We start from the raw sequence: 24,673 nt of genomic DNA, 5'->3' as shown, positions 1-24,673 counted from the left end.
AGTCAAGCTAGGAACCATCACCCCTTTCCAGATCCCTCTTACCACTTCATACCTATTGTAATTCCACAGTGCACTATTTTTCATGACAGCTACACTCCTACTAGCTTTATTCATTACATATTTTCATGCTCTGTCAGATACTCAGCACCGTTATCTGTCCACACCCCAAGATACTTGTACTCATCCACTTCTAGCGTAAACTCCTGTATTCTATGCTCTCCGCCCTCAACATTAAATATCATGACTGCAGATTTTTCCCTTGCTAAAACTGAAACCTAATCTATCTCCCTCTGTACCACATATGTCGATCGGCTTCTGCAAATCTTCCTTGCTGTCAGCCATTAGCACTATATCATCCGCGTATATTAGTCCCGGTAATGACTCGGCGACGTTTACACGTCGTCAAGCGCCGCCTGGCGGTTCCTCCTGAAAGGCCTCAATGCTCCCCATGCCGGCCGCGCCAGCTCCTCACACTTCCCCCTTCTATCCCCTGTAATGCTGGCAAGTGCAACGTGCGGGTACTGCTGTGAATTCATGAGTTGGAAGTCGCTTCTCCATGCAATATGCAGGCGCTGCCAGACTTCAAAATCAAGCTAATGAATTCATCGATGAGTGCTGTTAACATAAGTGGCACACTTGTCAAAGTGATTCGCACCTCTAAAAGGTGTCTCCGAGACTCCCACGAGAACTGTGCAGTGGTCACAGAAGACTTTGTGTTCTTTCAGGTTTCAATACCTAGGTTCCCGCTATACAAACCTAGCTTTCTGCGTAAATGGCTCCAAGCGATGGGGCAAAATGAATTCAGGCCCAGCTTTCCCTCTAGTTAATAGTAAAAAACAATGTTGCGCGGATGGAGTGCAGGCGCGCGTCAACTATTACTTGCGAGGCGTGGCGTTGACATGCATCGGATCGCGATAGATATGATAGGCTAAATATGAGTGACGAAAGTGGTTCGCGAGGGATTTCTGCGAGAGTGTTGCTGGTTCGCTACCATGCTCTTGGTGGCCCAGGATATATCGCTAACGAAATATTCATGAACGAGGAAGTGGCGCAGTCACCAGTGGTGCAGCCACTGCGAACCCGCTGCGATTCGTAGATGAAAGCGATATTTTATGTGAATGGCGCAACGAGGTACCCTGATAACTTGTACCGAGTAGAACCTCCAGTACGTGCCTCAGTGTGTTAAGTTGTGTTACAGCCTCCAGGTGCTTGAGCCTCATTTGCTGAAGACAAAGCATTGTGTTCTCGACAGCCTTTGAACCCATGTTGTGCGTGACCGCTATGTTTTGTTCTGTGCACTCTGAGAGCTGTTTTGTTGTTCCGGAATGAAACGGTGTTTTAAAACTACTCGTAGGCGTGTCACTCGTCGGGCGAGATCACAACCCGCCAACCCCGTTCCTTAGAAGACATGGCCTACACAAAGAAAATGTCCACAGCGGCAACGGCGGTGATCGCGCAGCTGCGACGTTGAAGTCTACACGCTAGGCGCTTTTGCACGCGCAAATTCCATACGCGCACCAGCTCTTCGCATCTAGCGTTACTGCTAGCGTTCTACGGTCCACGTACCTCAGTAAGTAGTTTGGTCTCGGCGTCGGTGAGACCATCAGTGTTGTTGAAGAATCCTGGAGCCACCGTCACGTTTAATGTCTGTTGAGAAAGAACAATAACAATGCGCTAATATTGGCAGATATTACAGCACCCTGCAGTGTTTTTGAGCAGCTGGAAATTAGACGTAGCACGTTCGTTCAGTTCTACTTGCTGGTAACCTGCAATAAGATTTGCCTTGACAACAGATTCGCCACGGATATTTCCTCCTGACCTGATGCAGATGCCTTGGTGAGCCCCCACCGGTCTATTCTGACGCCCCCTGCCATCGCACTGTTCGAGACTCTAGCACACGCAACCTGTCAAAGCACCACGTAGGGCGAGCGGGTGCGGCTAGGTTTCCAGTGGCTCTGCCAATGAGTTAAGTACATCCTTCGTCAAAAGCTAAGAGACCAAAGGGATTTGCCTATGGGCCATGTCTTCTGCCTTGTTATGCATCCCCGGTATTCTAAACCTCTCGAAGCTAAGAGCAGCTCGGGATGTTAGGATCTACAAGCATGCTACAGGGCTTAACAGAAAACGGGTGGCGCTTCGAGAAAAAGGTATGTGCATCTACGCTGATGGAACAGCGCCACTCTTTCATGTTTCCGCCGTCCTCCTGTCTTTTACACTTGCTATTTTCTCCCGCACCTGTTAAAAGTCCATTCAGTCTACGCTCACGACTCTTTTACATCACTGCTGGATATTTTACACCCTTCTAAAAGCCCGCCTAAGGCCCCTTATACATTTAGAGATCACTCATCACTTTTCTGCTTCATAGTTCCTGTTCCGTCTGACACTGCTACCACCCTTGTCAAATGCTACCTATAACGTCATTCAGGATTTCTTTCTTTGATAGCACGTTTATGTCATTTTATATCCAATTCTTCTTTATATCTCCTTTGAGAACCTTCTGCCGTTGATCAGAAGGAACCGGCAGATCTTGTTGCTAGTTGTGCTGATTTTAATGGTATTCATTTTTCTTCAACCTTGTCTGAATTGCGAATCCGAGTACGTTTACTTCTTATTTCAAGGATTCTCTGGAGGTCTTATTGGCAAGAAATCAATAAGTCCTTGGAAACTTAGAATGATTCCTAATACTTTGGATATTTCTATGTTCACCGAAACTTCTAACAAGTATCGTGAAGTGCCACCGTATGTTTTCGCTTTATTTTCACAATGAAGTTGGCCTCTATAATCAACCCTTTAACCGGTCAAATGCCACTGTAAAAGTAGTATACAATACATTCATGAGGCTGGCTTCTCGCATCTCTTTGCCCGTTTGAATGCCCATGAGAAAATGTTTCTCACTGCTTCCAGAACTGACCACATACTTTACATGCACCTTCTACTGCCTCCTGCCTGATGTTCTTTTGTCTAGCAAATGGCCTGCTTTTGCTATTCTAAGGTCAAATATTTTAACCATTCGCCATGTGTGGCCACCCGGTGGCTGAGTCATTATGGTGTTCTGCTGCTCATCCGAAAGCCTCCGGTTTGCACCCAGCCGCATTTCGATGGAGGCGATATGCTAGAGGCCCTTATAATCTGCGAAGTCAGTGCATGTTACAGAACCCCTGGTGGTCGCAATTCTCCGGACAGCTCCACTACGGCGTTCTTCATAGCCTAAATCGATTTGGATCGATTAACCTCACAAAACCATCTAACCAAGTGCTCCCCATATGTATCGCACGTAGCAATTTTAGTCTTCTCTACTTCAACGTAGTTGCCTCTTTATTGTAAATACTATTATTTCCATTTTACCCTGTTAGTGCATTCTACTGATTCAGTTTGTTTTTTTAATTTCATTCTTCCTCGCCATCTTTCTTCCACCATTATTTTCTCTTTCCACACTTTTTTTCCTAAAGGCGGCCCTGACCACCCTGACACTTCTAGGCGCTTTCCGCTTGCCCTGTCTGGAATGAACATTGCGCGAAACCACGTAAATCTCCGTTCTTTTCTTTACGCTAAGGGTGCGCGTTTATTTAGCGCTCGAGATTTTTAAAGTTGGGGCCGGGGGTCTCGCCGCAGAGTCCAGCAGCCCTGGTCAGTGGTGGACTTGTGTTTATTCTTGCACTAGCGGGCTACTGTACTTTTTCAGCAAACGTTGCCTGTAATTTGGCTGGTGTTGATACGTTTCGCACACGAGAGCTGTTACTGGTTACTATAAGCGCGCCTATATTATTAATGCGTGAATATTAGAACCCCACGCCGGAAAAATCTATGCATTCGACTGTCCGTCATTAACATTAGTTGGCTCGGAGTTTCCTGGACGGAAAGGCACTTCCACAAAGCAGTATTCTTTCTGCAGTAAAAAAAAAGTGTTTCCTGCGGGAAAGTCTGTGACGTTTTTGTTCAAACATATCGCCTTTAATGTTTCTAAATACGTCCATATATGGGCCAAATAACTTGGACATTACAGCCGCGTTTTTTCCCCTATAGCGGTGGCCCCCAAAGAAATGTACCTCTCATACAAAGCCCTCAGCAAAGGGCCCTTGAGGTATCTACAACAAAATAAATAAGATGTGACTGCAGTAGAACTTGGTACGGGGCTCATTCATTATTTAATGATTGGATTTAGCGTGTCCTTCTTTGAATAAAAATATGACTGCAGCTCTCCAACCTTGCTGCTGCAAGAATATCAGCTTCCCCACTGGAGTTCACAGTAGCGGTAGCCTGCCAAACCATCACTGCACTCCGCTAGAGCGCTCATACATGCACAAGCAGCAGTTCAATAGTGTTTCAATAGAGCGGCTTTCTTCTGACTGTTCACATCAGACCACCGCACCTGACTCTCTACTGTGCCGCTCTTTTCGCCCGCTGGTCGCAAAGGCACAGAGCAGAGTGCGAGAAGGACGTAGTTGTTCGGCTTACTGGGTGTGGTTTAAGAGGTTCAACGTCCAAATCATGCTTTCAGAGACGCTGTAGCGAAAGGCTACAGATGAAGTGCAGTGTCATCGCAGAGAGCACAGGCGTATTGCGCTTCACCTCCACTGAAACGCGGCCGCCGCTGCCACCTGCACTGAACCTTGGTCGCCACGGATGGGCGGAACTAGCGGTGCTGCAAATATTATGCGGGAAAACGAAGCTATCCGGTACGCTCAAACAGCTCTAACGGACGGCACAACCGACTGAGTGCAGCATTTCATTGCCAGTCTTCGCGCAGCTGTGCTGCCTAAAGCCCTCTGCGCGCAGGTGTCCCCTTGGGCACGGCCACCGATGAATTCACCTCAACGTTAGAGAAATCACCGGTTTTGCACCGGCACGCAACTTACCTTATGGTAGAATGCGATCCTGTTTTCTTCGGTTGCACTGGTGGACAGTGAGTACGAGAAGGCCATTGAGTCCAGCATCTGGCGCACTTGTGCGTCGAGGAAGGCCGCCATCTGCGATCAGCGGCACACCAAAGTCAGCAGCGGCCGCACTGGGCAAAATGGAGCGTGCAAATCAAGCGTCCTACAAGGAGATATACCATCACGGACAGAAGAATATGGACCATGCTACAGTGGATAGATTTCAGACGCTTAACATAGCGAAAAGCAATGGATATTTTATGCCTGTGCAAGGAATGCAGTTTTACTGTTGCCCATAAAGAAAAAAACATTTATTTCCGTTACTCTATAAAATAGCATATTTTGAACACGGAAGCGTGGTTCATAGCATTGCGTCCGCAAATGCACTACTGGGTACAAAAAATTTCCGGACACGAGTTCCAGGGAAAATGTTTATGGCAGCTCCACCTCTCTACCCAGACGCCTGATATTGTATGAAGACACGAAAGGCCTAAATACTGCTTCCTCTATTTACAATATCAGGCGACTGGGCAAAGCGGTGGAGCTGCAACAAACTTTTTCCCTAGAACTCGCGTCCAGGAAACTTTAGTCCCCAGTAATTCATCGACAATGCTATGTGTATCTACTAGAGCCTGAAGCCTCACTCTAGCCAGAAGGTGCGTTCATGGAACAATGCTTTGCTGGCCAACTGCGCAGGCTCACCGGCAACACTTTGAAATGCACACAATGTAATGTATATTAAAAGACACATAAATGCTTAGTTTAGCTGTCGAACAGCTATGAGAAATTTATCTTTTAGTAATAAGCATAGCAACTGGGAATTGAAAAATAGTTATGTACGCAACTAGCATCGCTAGGCTTCATGCGGCAATGCGTCGACGTCATTTTAATTCAGTTCATGTTTGTGTTTGCGAGTCAGCTGATGGGGTGATCATGTGCTGACCACACTAGTCGTGATGTTAAACGTCTTTGCGGCATCGGAGATACTTCCGATCACCACGAACTCGCCGCTATCGCTGCTGCTCTCTGCCCCACGGCCATTGCATGCCGCCATGTTGCTTGTAATCAGAATTCTGGATTAGCTAAATCTTCGGCGGTCTTGACTTTCAGTATCTTAGTAATTTGAAAACGTCCTCTCTTTCGTTTCGAGAAGTTGTTCACGTTTGTTTTGATTCTTCCAGATGCGTCAAACAGACAATTCTGAAAAAAATTCAACACTATATCATGTCACATGGGAGTGCGGAAGAAATCAAGCATTCCACAAACACAAAACACCAAGTGCGGAGCAATGGGAGAGCCGGCTCACCAGCTGCGAGCTAGGGGTCCAAAGGGCCCTCATAGCACACGCAAGCGAGGTGGCCCGACTCAGTGGAGCCCTGGACTAGGGGCCCACCCACGGCCAAGGAGGACCCAAGCTTCAAGACGAAGACTTCGTCTTCTACCGCTACTACTTCCTAAAGGAACCAATAACGTTTTTCATTCATTCATTCCTCTTCCATCTACGTTTTAAAATACGATCATTTTCTTTCGCCATTTTTTAAACTACCAGTGCACGCTGCTTTCTCGTTTTGCACCGCATAAGCCAAATGTCACTCGAGGTGCCGAAGTGCAGACCCTGTAAGTTCACTTAACTTGGCACTTGAGAGAGATGCAAGATGGCGGCTTGGGCTATTTATGGTAAGCTCGCGCATCGGGAATGGGCTTGATGAAATCGCACTGTTGATCTTGCATTCTTTACGAACGCAAAAGCCTAACGTTGTAGGTTCTCTTCGCATGCGACCGTTAACTTGTTCTGCCTACTGTGACATATAAATACGCTCAAATATGCTCAAAGAAACGACGTAGCACAATGAAAGATATAAATACGCTCAAATATGCTCAAAGAAACGACGTAGCACAATGAAAGACAACAACAGGCCACGCATGATCCATTTCCGCAAAACACTCGTAGAAGACAACCATTCAAGACAACACATGTGTGCGCATTAGCCCAGCACCACTCGTTGTCTCTGCGTATGCCGGACCTATTGCTGCCTGAAATCTCCAGCGAGCGCACACATTAGTCACTGACGACCTTGAAATTAAATGTCAAACCCCTCCTAGCGCTTACAGCGTTGTCTACAGGTACTAGGTGTACCTAAGCGCTGCGACCTCGCTCACGACTGCACCAGAGATTACTGCACTGGTTAGGGCCGTGCACTCAGCGCCAGAGCTCACTAGCAAACGCATCGCTGCGCTGCGACGTACTGAACTCCGTCCTTGAGTTTTTTGCTCCATTGGAGTCTTTCATTCCATCCGAAGCAGCAATGGGCTGCTTGTGCTGCGGTGGCCGTGTGCTCATTCGCGCTATTTGGTCAGCGCCTGCGGCAACTAGTGCCTCAGCCTTTGTCGAGTTAGCGGAATCGGAAAACAATTCGTCGCAAGGTGGGCTTTAGTAGGGCAGATGTACCGTTCCTTACAATGCTTGTGTGAAATCCACTGAGGGGGCGGCTGTCAGTCCTTGCTCCGCACGCGAGGCGCTTCTCAAATTCACAATGTAGCGGTGCTCGCACTGTCTATACATTTGGCCGCTCGATCTCTGGTAAGCCGCCGCTTGCTGCTAGCTTTGAGCGCGGATGCTCATCGCTTTGCTCATCGGAGGCTTGTGATTGAAGTCAAGAGAAATCGGGGGTGCGCGCGAGCGCGCGCGCGCGTGTGTGTATGGGCGTGCGTGCCTGCGTGAGTGTGTATGTGCGTGTGTACTCGCAGATGGTACAGAGAATCTCAGCAATGGAAAGAAAACAAATTCAGGGAGGGGGGGCACTTTGATGACCTAAAGTGTGGTGAGGCGAAAGCCTTTAGCGCGTTCTTGCTGCTTGTATCCCTGCTGTGTGGTTAAGATGTTAGTTGAGTACGCAATTGTTTGTGAATATTAAATGCTGGAGACACTGGAGGGCGTTTGGGAGGCGTCCGTCTGATTCGACGCCTTTCCGCCAGCACTCTCTAGCGTCTTAGACGGGGAGGAGCCCATATGCGCTGGCAGGAGGTAGCGTAGTCGTTAGCACGCTCGGCTGCGGTACGGAAGGATAGTGGTTCGAATTCAATCGTGCCTAAACAACTTTTTTCCTTATCGAGGTAAACAGCTTAACGGATGGACGTATGGTGTGACGTCACTTCCGTTGTTGTGACTTATGGTTGGGGATGTAACGGACGGACATGATCTCGATCGGGAGTATGAGCTATTAAAGGCTTATATATATATATATATATATATATATATATATATATATATATATATATATATATATATATATATATATATATATATTGTGAACTGCTGTTTAATAGCCAAAACAATGGGTCTAAAAAATCACACGCAGAAAACCAAAGTAACCTTTAACAGCCTAGCAAGGAAACAGCAGTACACAATTTGAAGCGAGGTACTGGAAGTGCTAAAGGAATACTTAGGGCAGGTACTGAAAGCTGATCCAGATCATGAGAGGGAAATAACTAAAGGATAAGAATGGGGTGGAGCGCATATCAGGTTCTCTCAGATCGTGAACAGCACTTTGCCAATATCCCTCTAGAGAAAAGTGTACAACAGCTGTATCTTACCGGTACTCACCTACTGGGCAGAAACGTGGAGGCTAACGAAAACGGTTCAGCTTATGTTAAGGACCACGCAGCGAGCCATGGGAAGAAAAATGATAGGTGTAACGTTAAGAGACCGGAAGCGGGCAGAGTGGGTGAGGGAGCGAACGCGGGTTAATGACATCCTAGTCGAAATCAAGAGGAAGAAATGGGCTTGGGCAGGGCATGCAATGCGAAGGCAAGACAACCGCTGGTCCTTAAGGGTAACGGAGTGTATTCCAAGAGAAGGCAAGCGTAGCAGGGGGCTGCAGAAGGTTAGGTGGGCGGATGAGATTAAGAAGTTCGCAGGCACAGGGTGGGCGCAGTTGGGAAAGGGCCGGGTTAATTGGCGATACATGGGAGAGGCCTTTGCCATGGGTTTAGTCAGGCTGATGATGATGATGATAAGATAACTGGCCGACGTACACATATGTGGCACCAGTTTTTGCGACATTCGTACCAAAATTGTGATTCAACCGTTCGTCGCACAGCGTTCCTCGTGATGTCACAAGATTTCGCATTCATATAGCCTGCAGCGCTAGTCAAGTTTGAAGCTAGCTTCCGACAGGGATTCGAACCGACCACATCATATGTACCTTGAGCTGTGCGACTTCCCAGACTTTCGCATCAAACTTCTGATGGAAGATTTAGTTGTAGTACATCGTTCCGAGTGGTGTCATACGCGCGCGCTTGGTTTATGGATGGTGTCATACTTAGAAAAAAAAATAAAAATCTTCGCTTGAAACACTCAGATCACAAACCGCCACCAAACGTCTATGTTACATCCACGACATGCTCTCGCATTCCCATATGTAAGCTATTTTAATTGCCTGTGCCGAATGTTCTTTCTCCAATAAAACATTTTTGAACAAATAATTTTAGAATTGGTAACAGCAGAGAATATATTGAAAATAAATAAATAAAGAGCTCATAAATAATCAGGCATCTCTTTTGAGTCAACATACGAATAGTAATTATTTCAAGCTAAATTGCACCGTACAGTTGATCCACGTTAGTTTGATTCATACGAAAAGTTTATGGATATTTAGTTTTTATTTTGACAGTTGATACTAAAAGAAAGAACGAAATAATTTCATGAGCTCTGCTTTTAGTGATTTTGCGTGATTGAGACCTCAATGTAACATCGTAAGTAAGCAAAAACTGGGCAAAATCCCAAGGAAACAGTATATAAGAAACAAGACTTCAAATCCTTTTATTCCGATGCACATTTCGTAGATAAAAACTTCTTGCAACTAGTTTTGTATCATTTATGGAGAACTGAATGTCCTTTCTTTCTATTGAAAAGTAAGCACAGCAGCTCTCCGCACGTCAACATGGTTTTTGAATGGCAACAGCTGGACAGCCACCCTCTAATGACATTCCTCCATGTCCGATTTCTGTAGGTTCGGAGTAGTAATAAGACAATCAAAATGTTTCTACTGGGCCTTTGAGTGAGGTTGGCTCAAAAGTACTCATTAACCTTCGTTAGGTTAGGCAACATCGGCTTGTCTTCGAAGTTCCTGATTCGTCAGGTATGAAACATATCTAATCGAGGAGCATGGTTATCAAGCACGGGATCTCCCCCGACAGAGAGCAGCGTATATGAAAGCGAAAGTCTTTAATAGTTCATGCTCGCGTCCTCCCGTTACGCTCTTCAACTCGATAAGACAAAATCTTTGTGCACGATGTGATTCGAACCACCGTCCTTCCGATTCGCAGCTGAGCGTGCTAACGACTACGCTACTTCATGCCAACGCATATGTAGTTTTCTTTGTCTAGGATGCTGGAGAGCGCTTGCAGAAAGGCGTTAAATCAGACGAATACCTCCCGAACGCCGTCCAGTGTCTCCAGCATTTAAGATTCATAAAGAGTTGTGTACTTAATTAACATCTTAACCACTCATCTGTGACGCAAGCAGCAACATCGCGCTAAAGGCTTTTGCCTCACCGCCCTTTAGGTCAACAAAATGCCTCTCTGAATTTTTTCATTCCACAAATATATTAGACACTGTGCCATAGCTAATAATATGCAGCCCAGCACACCGACTACCCGCACTTTCTTGAAGATCATAGCTTTCATTGTCTTGATTCGGCTGCGAGCAGCTTTTACTCGATCGCTAATAACTGCCATATTTTGCATAGACGAATTTATTTTTTCATGTTCTCTTTGTAGTTTCAATTATACCATAGCATGAAAAATTTATCACGGTTCGGCAACACTGTACTACTCTGCCTAGGCGCTGCTCATACAGAGTTCCTCAGTGCACTAAAAAGCAATAAAATTCTCTTAAGGTTCTTGATTGTTATTCATAACCTCGGGCCCAGGGCACTGCTGAAATAAGCAACTCGAAACCATCTCAGCACGTAGGCTTCTGTTTCCTCGTTTTCTGTCACTGTACCTCACCCTTGTCACGTGCTGGGGTAGTTATGACGATGTAGTCGCCGTTAAGTTGTTGGGCGGGGAAAACAAGTCTCTCAGGATAGAGACAAAGGCCAAGAGCGGCCGCTGATGACGATGCAACGCATAGCGCATGCTTCTGGCCTAGTTCAGTGCGATGGACTCATCTTCGAAGCGTCACGAGCATGCGGATAGTTTCTTCCCTTGAAAATGGTTGCAAACGCCGACTTTACAAGATGCTCACGTATCCGCTTTTCCGATTAATTCGTCCTGGCTCGGGTGATGGCAAGCACGCCCCTTCCGAGCATGTCGCCTCAATTTCTCAAGTAACGTCAGCAGGCCGCAAGTTAATACGGAACAGTTCGAAGCTATAGTTGTGGTAAACGAGTGTTTCCCGGAAACCGATGGTCAGAATCTGCAGCGCGGCAAATATTCCAGTGCCCAGTGCCGCAACACAGCAGACACCATCCCCGTAGTTTCATCTCTGCCGTAGACCAGGTCGTCTAGTGACCCGCCGTTCCCAAACCGAGCAAGCACAGCAAACCTGGTCCTATTTCTCTTACGCGATCTCTGTTGCATATTTCCCATTGGGGGATGGATTCCCTCTTAACAGCAGAGCATTCGAAGTGTATCATCCAAGAAAATATTTCCTACGTAAGACAGGCCTCCGGCTCCAGTATCTTCAGCGGCTGGCGCTTAAGAAGAAGACAACGACAACGCTCCGACCCTCGTGCTTGCTCTGGACTGACCGCTGCCTCTTGTCCGTACCTGGACTGTACCGCTGGTTGTTCGCGACGCAGGCCTTGCAAGACGTTCTTTTCTAGGTCATTCCACGCCAAACGTCCCAGACGTTGCGCTCTACCATCTCCAATTTGTTCAAAAATATTTGTGAAAACTTACCCTAATGTGTGTAAGCAAAGCCTGAAATGTTTTTCGAAAAAATTTGTTCTTGAGGTGAGGGCAGTTTGAATATTTAGAAAAGGCGAGAAAAAAGGCACTGCTCAAAAATAAATAAATCTTAATTTATACAAAACACTCACAATTTTTTCTATAACATTTGCACAGATTCTGGCTTTCGATATAATTCGAAGCATGCAGCTTATACAGCATAAATAATTAAAAAACTTAAAAATCTAATAAAATGTTCCAGATTTGTCGTTTTTTGTTTTAAATATGAACTTGCTCTCGGAAGTTTTGAAATAGCCGTTTTGTTTATTTAGCTGTCTAGTGCCTATAACAAATGTTACAGGTGATTAAACTGCGCACATCAAGGTAAAAAAATTCTGAAGTTGCAAAAATTGCGTATTGAGCCAAAGACACTCGTAAATTTTACCGTAAGGTAGCCCAAGTAAAAAATACATACGATAGCGGGTTACGTAAACAGTTTATTGCCTTTCATTTCTGATTTTTTTTATCGAGGTAATTTTGGTTTAAAGTGAGAAAAGAATTTTTGAATTTGAGCTCTCACGCCGCAAGTTGCGTTGTCTCTTAACGCCCCTTCACCGCAGAGCACGGTAGTGCCGACACTGTGGCCAGACGAAATGCAGGGTTCTTGTTCTTAATGAGATTTGCAGTGCAGGAAAGCAGGGGAACGTCGAGTAGTCGAACAGGTATTCGTGGGAAAAGATTTTCTTGACGCAGCCGGGGCGGCACATGCCCAAGTGAGCTAGTTGTTCGCTGTGGTTCGGTCGCAGTCACTCTTGCCAGCGCTCTGACAGACGTAATCACCAGCATAGGAGCTTGTGACAACCCGATCTGGAAATCACCAGAACAGCCCTGAGTTAAAACAATTCCCGACGCAGCAGCACCCCTGCGGTACCTGACCCTTGTGGCCGTCAGAGGATCATGCCCGGTTGTTTCCGATGTGATGTGCATGTTATATTTGATTTAATCAGTGCAATTTCTGCATTAACACTCCAGCGACAACTGTAGACACGCCACTGTGCTGGTGAAGCGCCTTCAGGCGAGCGACGCACCATGCGCGAGCGGGCCGCGTTCACCGCCAGCGCGTCTCGCGTTACTCGCCGCCGCGGTGAGCACTTTACACCTTCACGTGCGCTCCGAGGCGCGCGCTCTCCGCGATCTTATTCGGATATAAATAAAGCACTTGTGATACGCCTGCCATACCAGCTGGTCAGCACTCCTCGTGGTCCATGCGAGACAGCACGCTGATACCCTTGTTTTTCTTCTCTCGGCTGTCCCGCACCGAAGCGGGTCTGTTAAACTTCGAAAGCGAAAGCGATCTCGTTTATGGCATACCATCCGCCGAGGGTCATGCCATATCTGCTTTAGCTTCAGCCTTAAAAATGCACGATAGCAAATGAAGGCAAGCTGAAGTTATCTGGCCATAAGTGTCGTGCCATTTAAGAAGTTATGTTTTGCGTTGAAGAGAGGTTAACTTAGAGACGACGCAACTTGCGACGCAAGAGTGTCACATATATTAATGAGCCTAAACTAAATTTTAAAAGAAAAAGGTGTGAGGAAGACGACGCGAATTAACTGAAGAATAATGAAGAGGAAGAAGAAGCATTCGTTGGGGTGGAGAGAGATGATTGGTGGAGAAGCATTCGGTGAGGTGGAGAGATGATTGGTGGAGAAGAGAAGACGACGACAAGGCTTACGTGGACTAATAACACCGAGGCTATAAAAGGGGGAGTGAGAGCGAGGCACTGGGGGGAACAGCAGAGAAGCGGAGGCTCCGGCGGGTCAGGGACACATCGGCTGAAAGAGAGCGACGCCGGCTACTGCTCCGGTGAGCTCGAGTTCTACGGCATCGCATCGTGGACTTCCTGCCGTGCCTGAGCCCGTTCCGGGGAGTCGACGGAGGGCGCTACCACCTGCTACGGCCAGGGGTGTCTCCAGCGCTGTTGCCAACCATCCGGGTGGTGTTCCCAACGCCAACAACACCGGCATCACCTCCACGGGCGCTTGGACCGGGAGCTTGTACGACGCAGCCAGCGACGCCAGCCCAAGCGCGTCGAACGCCGCCAGCGACGCCAGCCCAAGCACGGCGAACGCCGCCTCGACGCCGCCTACTGGATCCATTCAACGCCGCAGCCACACCGAACCAACCGTAAGCACGAACGCCGACCGCTAATAGTAGAACACTAGTAGTAGACGCTAGTACCAGTGTTCCCGGGTCGTGTGTATTTATAGTCTGTGTTTTGTGTTAGTTTTGTTTTGTGTTCTAGTGTGTGTGCCACGTAGGGTGTATTAAATGTGCGTTGTGTGGGTACATTCGCCGCCTAGTCCATTCTTTCGGTCCGAGTGTTCTCTGGGGAGATCCGTGACAAAGATAAGTGGCGAGCCTGCCAGGATTCGGCAGGCTCGCCACTTATCTTTGTCACGGATTTCCCCGGAGAACACATGTGCCGGGCAAAACGAATGTCATATGTTCCAGACTAGATCGCTCTACAGACAGACCAATAGGCGTGAAGCAACACCGACTACCTTTAGCAGTTCAAGAATCAATAGAAAAGGAGGTGCGGGATATATTGGAGCTTGGTGCGATTGAGAGGTCGTGGTCAGCATACAATGCGCCTCTCGTGGTTGTCAATAAACCCGATGGTACTAACCGACTGTGTGTAGATTTTCGTCGGCTAAATGACATCATAGTACCCGATGCAGACCTTATACCAAGAGCGGACGTGGTGTTCGCTAAGGTGGCTCAGAAAAGGTTTTTTTCTAAATTTTATTAGCTAAAGGGTATTGGCAAATACCAATGGAAGATTCGTCTAAAGAGAAGTCTGCCTTTTCGTGCTCGGCTGGTTTATTCCAGTTTCAATTTATGCCTTTTGGTTTGAAGACAGCATCGGCAATATTCACGAAGCTTATGAGGAAGGTTTTGGATGGGCTCCAAAATGTAGAACACTATATTTATGACATTCTGGTGGCAACAGATACGTGGGAAGAGCATGTAATAACGCTAGAAAAACTATTTGATAGAATTCAGCAAGCCAGGTTGACCATAAAACCGGCAAAATGTGAGGTGGGCTTTGAAGCCATTTCTTTTCTCGGACACAAGCTAGGGATCGGCCGCATCGCGACGAAAGACGACATCTTGGACAAAATACAGCAGGCCCAGACACCGACGACAAAGAAGGAGGTACAGTCGTTCCTGGGGTTAACGGGATACTACAGGGACTTTATTCCCCATTACGCCCACATAGCCGACCCGCTTGTCGAACTCACTAAGAAAGGGTAAGCAATAAGCTGAATTGGACTGCTGAACATGAAAACGCATTCGTGATGTTAAAAGGTATATGGCAGAACCGCCCGTTCTGCTTGCTCCGAATCTAGGTAAAGAGTTTGTGCATCGCACTGATGCATCAGACCGAGCTTTAGAAGCCGCACTCTTGCAAGAAGAGAATCGCGTGCTACATCCGGTATTTTTTTGCAAGCAAGACATTATCGGCTAGTGAACGCAACTACTCCACTGTTGAAAAGGAATGTTTGGCGGTGGTGTGAGCGGTAAAGAAATTCCACATTTATCTCTTTATGGGAGACATTTCAGGATTCAAACAGATCATCAGCCGCTTGAATACTTAACCAAGGCCAAAATTATGCGGTGGAGTTTGGCCTTGCAAGAATACTCATTTCAGGTGGAATATATTAAAGGCAGAGATAACGTTGGAGCGGACTTCATGAGTAGAGCTAACTGAAGAGCTCTTAGGTATCTCTGGGATGTATCTTGTTGTTGTTGCTGTGTTAATGTATCTCTGAGATTTATCATGTTGTTGCTGCTGTTGTTGATGTTATGTTATCATACAACGGCGCGTGTTGTGGACACGAACATGTATATTAAGGACTCTGTACGGACAGCGGTAGTGGTCTGTCAGTGTTCTGAAAACGCAATTTGGTGTGCTGTGTTAGTGGTGTGCATTTGGTGGGTGCTGGACCTCTGCGGTGTGTTGTGTGCTGGGTCCAGAATCGTCACAGAAGATAGTCGGTTGGCTAATTGGCTTGAAGAGGAGGATGACGTGAGCAGTTTTTCATGGAAAAACTCTTGAGAGAGGGGGCCCTTGTGACATATATTAAGGAGCCTAAATTAAATTTTAAAGGAAAGAGGTGTGAAGAAGACGACGTGGATTAACTGAAGAATAAAGGAGAGGAAGAAGAAGCATTCGGTGAGGTGGAGAGAGATAATTAGTGGAGAAGAATTCGGTGAGGTTGAGAGAGATGTTTGGTGGAGAAGAGAAGAAGACGACGACAAGGCTTACGTGGACTAACACTGAGGCTATAAAAAGGGCGAGTGGGAGCGAGGCACAGGGGGGAACAGCAGAGAAGCGGAGGCTCCGGCGGGTCAGGGACGCATCGGCTGGAAGAGCGCGACGCCGGCTACTGCTCCGGTGAGCTCGCGTTCTACAGCATCGCATCGTGGACTCCTGCCGTGCCTGAGCCCGTTCCGGGAAGTCAACAGAGGACGCTACCACCTGCTACGGCCAGGGGTGTCTCCAGCGGTGTTGCCACCCATCCGGGTGGTGCTCCCAACGCCATCAACACCGGCATCACCTCCACGGGCGCTTGGACCTGGAGCTTGTACGACGCAGCCAGCGACGCCAGCCCAAGCGCGTCGAACGCCGCCAGCGAAGCCAGCCCAAGCACGGCGAACGCCGCCTCGACGCCGCCTACTGGATCCATTCAACGCCGCAGCCACACCGAACCAACCGTGAGCACGAACGCCGACCGCTAATAGTAGAACACTAGTAGTAGACGCTAGTACCAGTGTGCCCGGGTCGTGTGTATTTATAGTCTTTGTGTTTTGTGTTAGTTTTGTGTTCTAGTGTGTGTGCCACGTAGGGTGTATTAAATGTGGGTTTGTGTGGGTACACCCGCCGCCTAGTCCATTCTTTCGGTCCGAGTGTTCTCCGGGGAGATCCGTGACAGAGAGCCCAAATTCAAAAATTCCTTTCTCACTTTTAACCATAACTACCTCAATCAAAGTTTCAGAAATAAAAGGCAATAAACTCTTCTACGTAAGCCGCTATTTTTTGTATATTTACTTGGAACACATCAGAGTGAAATTTGTGTTTTTGGCTCAAAACGCACTTTTTGCAACTTTAGTATTTTTTTACCTTGATGTCAGCAGTTTCAACACCTGTAGCATTTGTTATAGGTACTAGACATCTAAAAAAACAAAATGGGTTTTTCAGATTTTCCTACAGAAAGTAGATATTTAAAACAAAAACGACAAAAATGGTACATTTTCATATATTGTTCAATTTTAAAAAATGTTTATTTATGCCATGTAAAGCTGCAGCCTCCGAACTATATCGAAAGCTAAAATTTGCGTAAATGAAATTAAAGATACTGTTACGTAGTTTCTAAAAATTTGAATTTTTTATTAATAAATGAGCAGTGGCTGGTTTCTCGCGTTTTATAAATATTAAAACTGCCCTCAACCCAAGAATATTTTTCCCGGCAAAATATTTCAGGCTATGATTACACACGTTAGGATAAGTTTCCATGATTTTTTCAAACAAATTGGAGATGGTCGAGCGCGATGTCCGGGATGTTCAGCGTAAAATGACCCTATTACAAGTGGTGGAGGTACTCACGATCCCCTCAGCCTGGAGCTTCGCAGCCGAGCATTGCCTACCGCCTCTGCGATGCTCGAGACCGTCGCCCTAACTGAATTACCGCTTCCGCCGGCTGTCTTCTGTTCTGGCGCCGCGCGGCAGCGTGACCCGGCAATCTTCAGCGGCAGAGATGACACGGATGTGGAGGATTGGTTGGTCTCTTATGAATGCGAAAGTGCATACAAAAAGTGGGACGACATAGTCAAGCTCACCCACGTTATCTTTTATTTGAGCGACGTAGCCAATCTCTGGTTTCCAAACCACAAAGGTGACATCTCTAGTTGGGCAGCTCTAAAAACCAGCCTGATAGAAGTCTCTGGCCGTCCCGCAGTGCGAAAGCTTCCCGCCGAGCAATGCTTGCGAAGTCGGGCCCAGTAAACCGGTGAAAACTTCACCAGTTATATAGAGGACGCCGTCGTCCTCTGCAAGCGCGTCAACCCTTCTATGAGCGAGGCCGACAAGATCAGACATTATGAAAGGCATTGAGAATGATGTCTTCCAGATGCTCGTCGCTAAAGATCCCCAGACTGTCTTCGATGTCATAAGCTACTGCCAAAGCTTCGATGAGCTGCGCAAGCAGCGCCTTTCCACCCGGCGTGACTTGCCAGCTTGGCTCTCCCCGGGGACAATGCTTTGGACCAACAGTCGCTCCTGCAACGCCTCCGGCAATGTGTCCGTGAGGAAGTCGCACGCCAGCTGTGCTTGTCTACCTGCCCGTCTGCGCCGTCGCTCACTTCCATCCTCCAGCGTGTCATCGAGGAGCAGGTCGCTGAAGTCCTGCCACCTCCTTCTCAGCCACCCCTGATCGCGGCTCCTCTAACGTACGGCGATGCAGTGGTGCGGTTGCAGCCCTCATCTGCTGCCCCTGTCTACAGGCCACCTAACTGAGAGTTTGAACACCAGCGATTTGCGAAGACACCTTTTATCGTACGGTTGACCGCTCACAATCACAGCCGCAGCCACTCAGCCCGTGGCGCACGCAAGAAAACCGCCCTATTTGCTACGCCTGTGGCGTGGCTGGCCACGTGGCTCGTTTGTGTCGCAGTCATGACCACTATCTGTACGATTGTAGGCGTGAGCCGACGTGCTATCTTCCGCCGTCCTGTTCGCCTGCGTCTTATGAGCCGCCTCCGGATCATTCTTCTCCTAGCTACCATCTCCGCTCCTACCACTCGCAGTCTCCTGGCCGACATTCACGTTCTCTGATGCTCCGCCGCCAACCCGCCGTTGACGCGCAAAACTAACGGCTGCAGTTCCAGAGGCAAGAACCGCGACGCCAGCGACTCACTCAAGACCTGTTTCAGTGCCTATAAATATTATTACCGTGTTCGTTGAGGGAGTCGCTGTCGAAGCACTTGTTGACACTGGCGCAGCCGTTGCCGTTCTCAGTCACACCCTTTGTGGCAAACTCAAAAAAGTGACTGCGCCTCTCCCTGCCGTTTCGCTCCGCACCACCAGAGCTCAGAACAATTCGACCATTAGCCGCCTGCTTATCAAGAACGTTCCATATGCAATAGAGTTCATCGTCCTCGCCCGCTCATCTCACGATGTCATCCTTGGTTGGGTTTTCCTCTTCACACATCACGCTGTTATTGACTGCGCCCGTGCTCAGCTTGATTTACCGCCCTTCAGTGCTGCTCCCTTGGACGTACCCGGTGCTGCTGCCACCACTGTGGTTATCTCAGAGGACACGGACGTTCCGAGTTTCTCTTCAGTGCTGGTGCCTCTTTCATATGCTGCTCTCTCCGACGCGACTGTAATTTATACGCCCTCTTTGCGATGCGCTGACCATAAATCTGCTTTGATGCCTCGTGCCGTGTTGACAATTATTCGTGGCTCAAGCACTATTTATGTGTCCAACCCGTTCTCCTGCCCTACCACTCTACTCCGTGACCAATAGATTGGTAGTGTTGCCTTTCTCGATCCCGCCTTAGCATACCCCCTCATCAATAGCACGGCAGGCCTTCGAATCAGTGCCATTAAGCATGTCCCCACCGCCAATTCGTCTCCTCTCGATATTTTTCACCGCTCCGTCGACGCCGCCTTGATGCCTACCCAACGAGCCTAACTTATCGCCGTCCTGCACCGTTTTGAAGCTTCGTTTGACTACCAGCAACCTTCTTTGGGCCGCACCACCACCGTTACCCACTGAATTGACACTGGCACTCATGTCCCTTTGCGCTGACGTCTCTACCGCGTGTCAGCCGCTGAGTGCCGCATCATTGACGTGCAGGTGACCGACATGCTCAAGCGCATACAGCCTTCGCACAGCCCGTGGGCATCTCCAAACAAGAGAGTTCAATCCTGTTCCGCGTCGACTACTGTTGTCTGAACAAGCTTACACGCAAGGGCGTTTACCCTCTCTATCGTATCGACGATGCCCTCGACTGGCTGCATGGCGCTGAGTTCTTTTCTTCATTCGACTTGCGCTCCGTTTACTGGCAGGTGCCGATGGCAGAGGCCGATCTCCCCAAAACCGCAATCGCCACATCCGACGGAAACTATTAATTTAATGTCATGCCCTTCGGACTCGGCAATGCACCCGCAACACTGTTCTTCGCTGCCTGGGCAACGTTGGCTTTCAACTGAATTTAAAAAAAATTACCGCTTCGGAGCTCGGAAGCTCAGCATTCTCGGACATTTCGTGTCAAAGGATGGCGTTTTTCCGGACCCAGCAAAGTTGCGAGGTGTGGCATAGTTTCTGAAGCCCACTTCTATGAAAGAGCTCCGCAGCTTCGACGGCCTGTGCTCCTACTAACCGCCGCTTTGTCCGCAATTCCACCACTATCATCGACCCCATGACCAAGCTCTTCTCCGGCCACGGCCTTACAGCTTGATCATTCGCCTGTAATGAAGCCTTTACGACATTCCGTCGCATTCTGACAAGTCCACCAATTCTGTCATTTGGACCGTCGTTCTCCAATGGAAATCCACACCGATGCCAGCGGCGTCGACATCGGTGCAGCACTTGCTCTGCAAAAGCCTGGCTTTGATGAATACGTTGTCGCTTACGCCAGCCGGGCACTCAAAAAAGCTGAACACGACTATTCTGTCATAGAGGAGGAGTGTTTAGCCACCCTTTGGGCGACCGTAAAATTTCGCCCCAACTTGTACGGGCGCCCTTTTGACGTTGTCACCGATCACCAAGCCCTCTGCTGGTTGTCCTCTTTGAAAAATCCCTCTGGTCGACTGACGCGCTGGGCTCTGTGACTCCAGGAGTACGACATACACGTTGTCTATTGTTCCGGCCGTAAACATGCCGATGCTGATGCCCTCTCACGTGCCCCTCTCCCGTCTGAGGCAGTGCCTTGTATATTCGCCCTGCATTCGTTGATTTTTGAGCCCGCTGATATGGCTTCCGAGCTACACCGAGACCCATGGATCGCTTGCCTGTTTGACTTCGTATCTGGCCAATCGTCTCGACCTCCTTCCGTGCTCTCCGTTTTCAGTTCCACCATGCCTCCATCAGAGACGAGCTTCTTTACCGCCGAACTGCCTTCCGGATGGTCGCATGTGGCTGCTTGTCATTCCGACCCATCTGCGCGCCGTCATTTGTTCTTCCTATCACGATAAACCACAGTGTGTCCATGCCGGTTTATTGAAGACCCTCTTCCGTCTACGACATCGGTACTACTGGCGCGGTATGTACCCTTATGTTCGCCAGTTCGTTCAGTCCTGCACCGAACGCCAGCGTCAAAAAAACCCACAGGCCGACCCGCCGCTCGTATGCAGCCACTGCCTTGGCCAGCGCAGCCCTTCGAGCGTACTACCATCCGCCGACAAGTGGCATGGTTGAGCGTTTTAAGCGCACCCTCGGCGACATGCTGGCCATGTATGTCGCTTCCGATCACTGTAACTGGGACCGCGTTCTCCTTTTTTTCACCTACGCTTATAACTCCGCTGCTCAAGCCACCACTGGATTCTCTCCGTACTTTCTCCTGCACGACCGTGAGCCTTCTTGCACAATGGACACCATTCTACCGTACCGCCCTGATGTTTCCAAATTCACGACTCTTTCTCAAGCCGCAACTTATGCCGAAGAATGTCGACAGCTTGTCCGACCGGTCCTTCACTTCTCACGCCCAGCTGCAGCAGAAAAGCACCCGTGATCACTCTGCACTTCCTCTCGCTTACCTCCCGACTCTGGTCTGGCTCTGGGTACCCTCCTCAAGTTCCGGCCTTTCCTGCAAGCCTCTTACCAACTATCAGAGCCCCTACCGCATTCTTAAGGAGACATCCCCCGCCAATTACCTCATCGAACCCCTTACGCTGTCTGTTGATCATCGCCGCCGAGGCCGTGAAATTTTCCACACGGCCCGCCTGAAACCATGCTACGACCCTGCCGTCGTTGCATCGTTCTAGACCGCCAGGATGGCGCCTTTTTGCTCGGGGAAAGTTGCAAGAGTGGCCTTCAGCTCCGGAATCTTCAGCGGCTAGTGCTTGAAGACGAAGAGAACGATAAGCGCTAAACGCTCGGACCATCGTGCGTGCTCTGGACTGCCCGCTGACGCTGGTTTGTATCTGGACTGTACCGCTAGTTGTTCGCGACGCAGCGCCTTGCAAGACGTTCTTTATTACACCTAATTTAACATCCACAGGAGTTCAGGAAAAAAGCCCAAAAGAAAACCTTATAATTCACGTTTTAAAATATTGCTGCTCGAACATTTTTAAGGTCCAGGCCATGATCCCGGCCCCACCGCCGTTCCGTGCTATGAGCGCTAAGTTAACATCGACTCTTCGCAAAATAACTGATTCCCCATCTTTGCTAATGATGGAAAATAATATCACACCACTTCATATAAGACGCAATATTCTCCGCCTATCTTTCCTCCACGATATAATTCATGGCAAACTAGGCAATTTCCTGTACAGTTTTCAGAAGCGCGAACTCATCATCACCACGATCATATCTTAGCGCTATACTTCGTTTCAAGTTTCCTTTTTTTTTCGGAGAATGGTCACCGACTCTAATGCCCCGCCTTGGATTGTGATATCCGTTGATGACATTTTCAAGGCCCTACATGGTGTACTGTAGATAATGTATAGGCATTCTCTTCAAATTTGTTTTTGGTGTATTTTTTTTACCCCTAACTGATTAATTTTGCATTGTGTGTTATATCTTTGTGCCCTCACTGCTTGCACCTAAGCAAAACGCATGCAGTATTGTGTAAATAAATTGCCGCATGGCTGCACTCCGGTGGCTGTTGAGTAATTATTGCCTAGACTGAAGTCCTGTGTCAAATCACTTCGCCTGAACCTGCATTTCTAACTTTTGTCGGGAATCTCCATTGTGGGCCCTGAATGCGGTTTCAAGAGAGCTATACGTACCGCGCTGCTGTTGACGCCTCCAGGGTTGATGCCTGTCGGTGCACCGAACTGGGTGGCCCGAGTGTAGAAAGTATGGTGCCCCAGAACGCCGGGAAACATACGGTCAGTGTGCAGTAGGCAGTAGGCTTCTTTATTTTTGGTAATGCTCTTGAAACACAAACGGCCATAAGCGTAGACGCAAGCTTCCAACATCACTACAGTGTTCAGGAAAGAGACGAAAGTGTCGAGCCTGCAAAAGACGTGGACATCTGATGAAGAAGTCTGGCTTCATACAGCATCTTACTACACTGGGCATATTCACCGAAAAGAGCTCCATGCCCACTAGGTAAGGAATGTGTGCACAACCTCAGAATATATTATAGCAGCCACGATGACGTGACCTGCTTGTACCATTTTCGCACTCAAGCTCAAGTGAGGATAGCCGATCTTAAAGAAAGCTTTTACCACGCGATAGAGTAACATTAATACATCAAATCCAAGCCCAACTTAAATCCCCTTCAATAGAGCCACATCTTTGCTTTCGCTTCATACTGCTCTATTAAAGATTCTACACTCCTACCGCAACACTTTCACACTTTTTCGTGTGATGTTTCATCGCCGCGTCATTGTGGGCATATTTTTTTTTTTGTCACGTAGTGATTGCCTGTGTGTTCTAAGGCAGCGCTTCCTCTATTTTTGCAATGCCTGCTGAGTGCGGCCGATCTCACCGTCCGACACCCTCTCCTATCCTCCTTTCCTGCTCTCCCCGTCGGCTAGCCTTCGCGCCTGCTCTACGCCTGTGAGGGAGAGTGCCATCTGATTGGCGCCTGACGACGGAAAGCGGACGAAGGCAATTTTTTTAAACGTTCTCCCTTTCTTCGTGAGGCGGCGTTCTGCATCCCTCATAGTAATCAGGCTGCCTGTCAGGTATTGACGCGTCATAGAGCGCGATTCCTGGCGCTGCTTACCGTGGAGCCGCTGCAGGCGTTGATTTTAAAAGGAGCCACAGAAAGTGCGGTGCAGCGGCGTTGGCATTGTAATGAAAGTCTGTGGCGACTTGTTCGAATCATGTTTGTCTTTTAGCTATAGCGCTGAAACATTCCGGGAGATTTACTGAAATTGCTTGGCAGAAATATGAAATCAGAGGGTAAAGGTAGTAATACGTTTTACTGCATTGATTTGCGATTAAATAATGTTGAGTAAGGAAAATGGGTGAATGAAATAAAGAAGGAATTATATATTTTCCCGAGAAGGTATTTTTCGAAACTGCCTAGTAGCAGTACCTTTTAAGTCGCAGCTGTAATTTTTGCAGGCTAAGCTGTCACCGTTACGACAGCTAGATAAAGATTTTTCTCTGTGCGTGGCAGACTGCAGCAACGATTGTTTTAAGAAGCGAAAAAAACTCCAGCCGCAAATGCACGGTGCAGCAGCTGATGCCGAAGTATTTCGGACGTTCTGCCTGGTCTTGATTTCGACCAGGCTGAAATAAAAGGATGCAACAGTAAAAAAAAGCGCTTGAAGGAAAGGAGGCAGATAAAATCGAAATCAAGTCCGCTTGAGGACGTCTTCAGGCGCAGTCACCGCAAAGGCCGAACCACAAGGCAGCGTTTCTTCGGCGCAGCATCAGCGTTTATTCTACCGTCGTTCTCGCTTCAGGCCGCCGGAGACAGTTTATAGTTTACGGTGGTTTAACGTCCCAAACCGACTAAGGCTATGAGAGACGCCGTACTGAAGGGCTCCAGGAATTTCGACCACCTGGGGCTCTTTAACGTGCGCTGACATCGCACAGTACACGGGTCTCTAGAATTTCGCCTCCATCGAAATTCGACCGCCGCGGCCGGGATTGAACCCGCGTCTTTCGGCCAGCAGCCGAGCGCCATAACCACTAAGCCACCGCGACAGGTCAGG

The 24,673-nt window shown here is 48.3% G+C and overlaps 1 protein-coding gene across 1 annotated transcript in view; it reads right to left on the bottom strand.

Moving 5' to 3' along the window:
• The window catches only part of LOC144097243 (uncharacterized), a 201,351-nt gene that overhangs the window by 77,783 nt on the left and 98,895 nt on the right, over window positions 1-24,673 (bottom strand). Inside the window, exons 11-13 of the mRNA XM_077629987.1 lie at window positions 22,787-23,015; window positions 4,857-4,967; window positions 1,567-1,647 (exon numbers count right to left, since the gene is read on the bottom strand). Coding sequence (XP_077486113.1) covers window positions 1,567-1,647; window positions 4,857-4,967; window positions 22,787-23,015 — 421 coding nt within the window. The remainder of the gene's footprint in view (window positions 1-1,566; window positions 1,648-4,856; window positions 4,968-22,786; window positions 23,016-24,673) is intronic.

Source organism: Amblyomma americanum, chromosome 7 (genome assembly GCF_052857255.1).
Source record: "Amblyomma americanum isolate KBUSLIRL-KWMA chromosome 7, ASM5285725v1, whole genome shotgun sequence".
In the NCBI taxonomy this organism is placed as follows: domain Eukaryota; kingdom Metazoa; phylum Arthropoda; class Arachnida; order Ixodida; family Ixodidae; genus Amblyomma; species Amblyomma americanum.
This window is presented reverse-complemented; position numbering and strand designations above follow the sequence as displayed.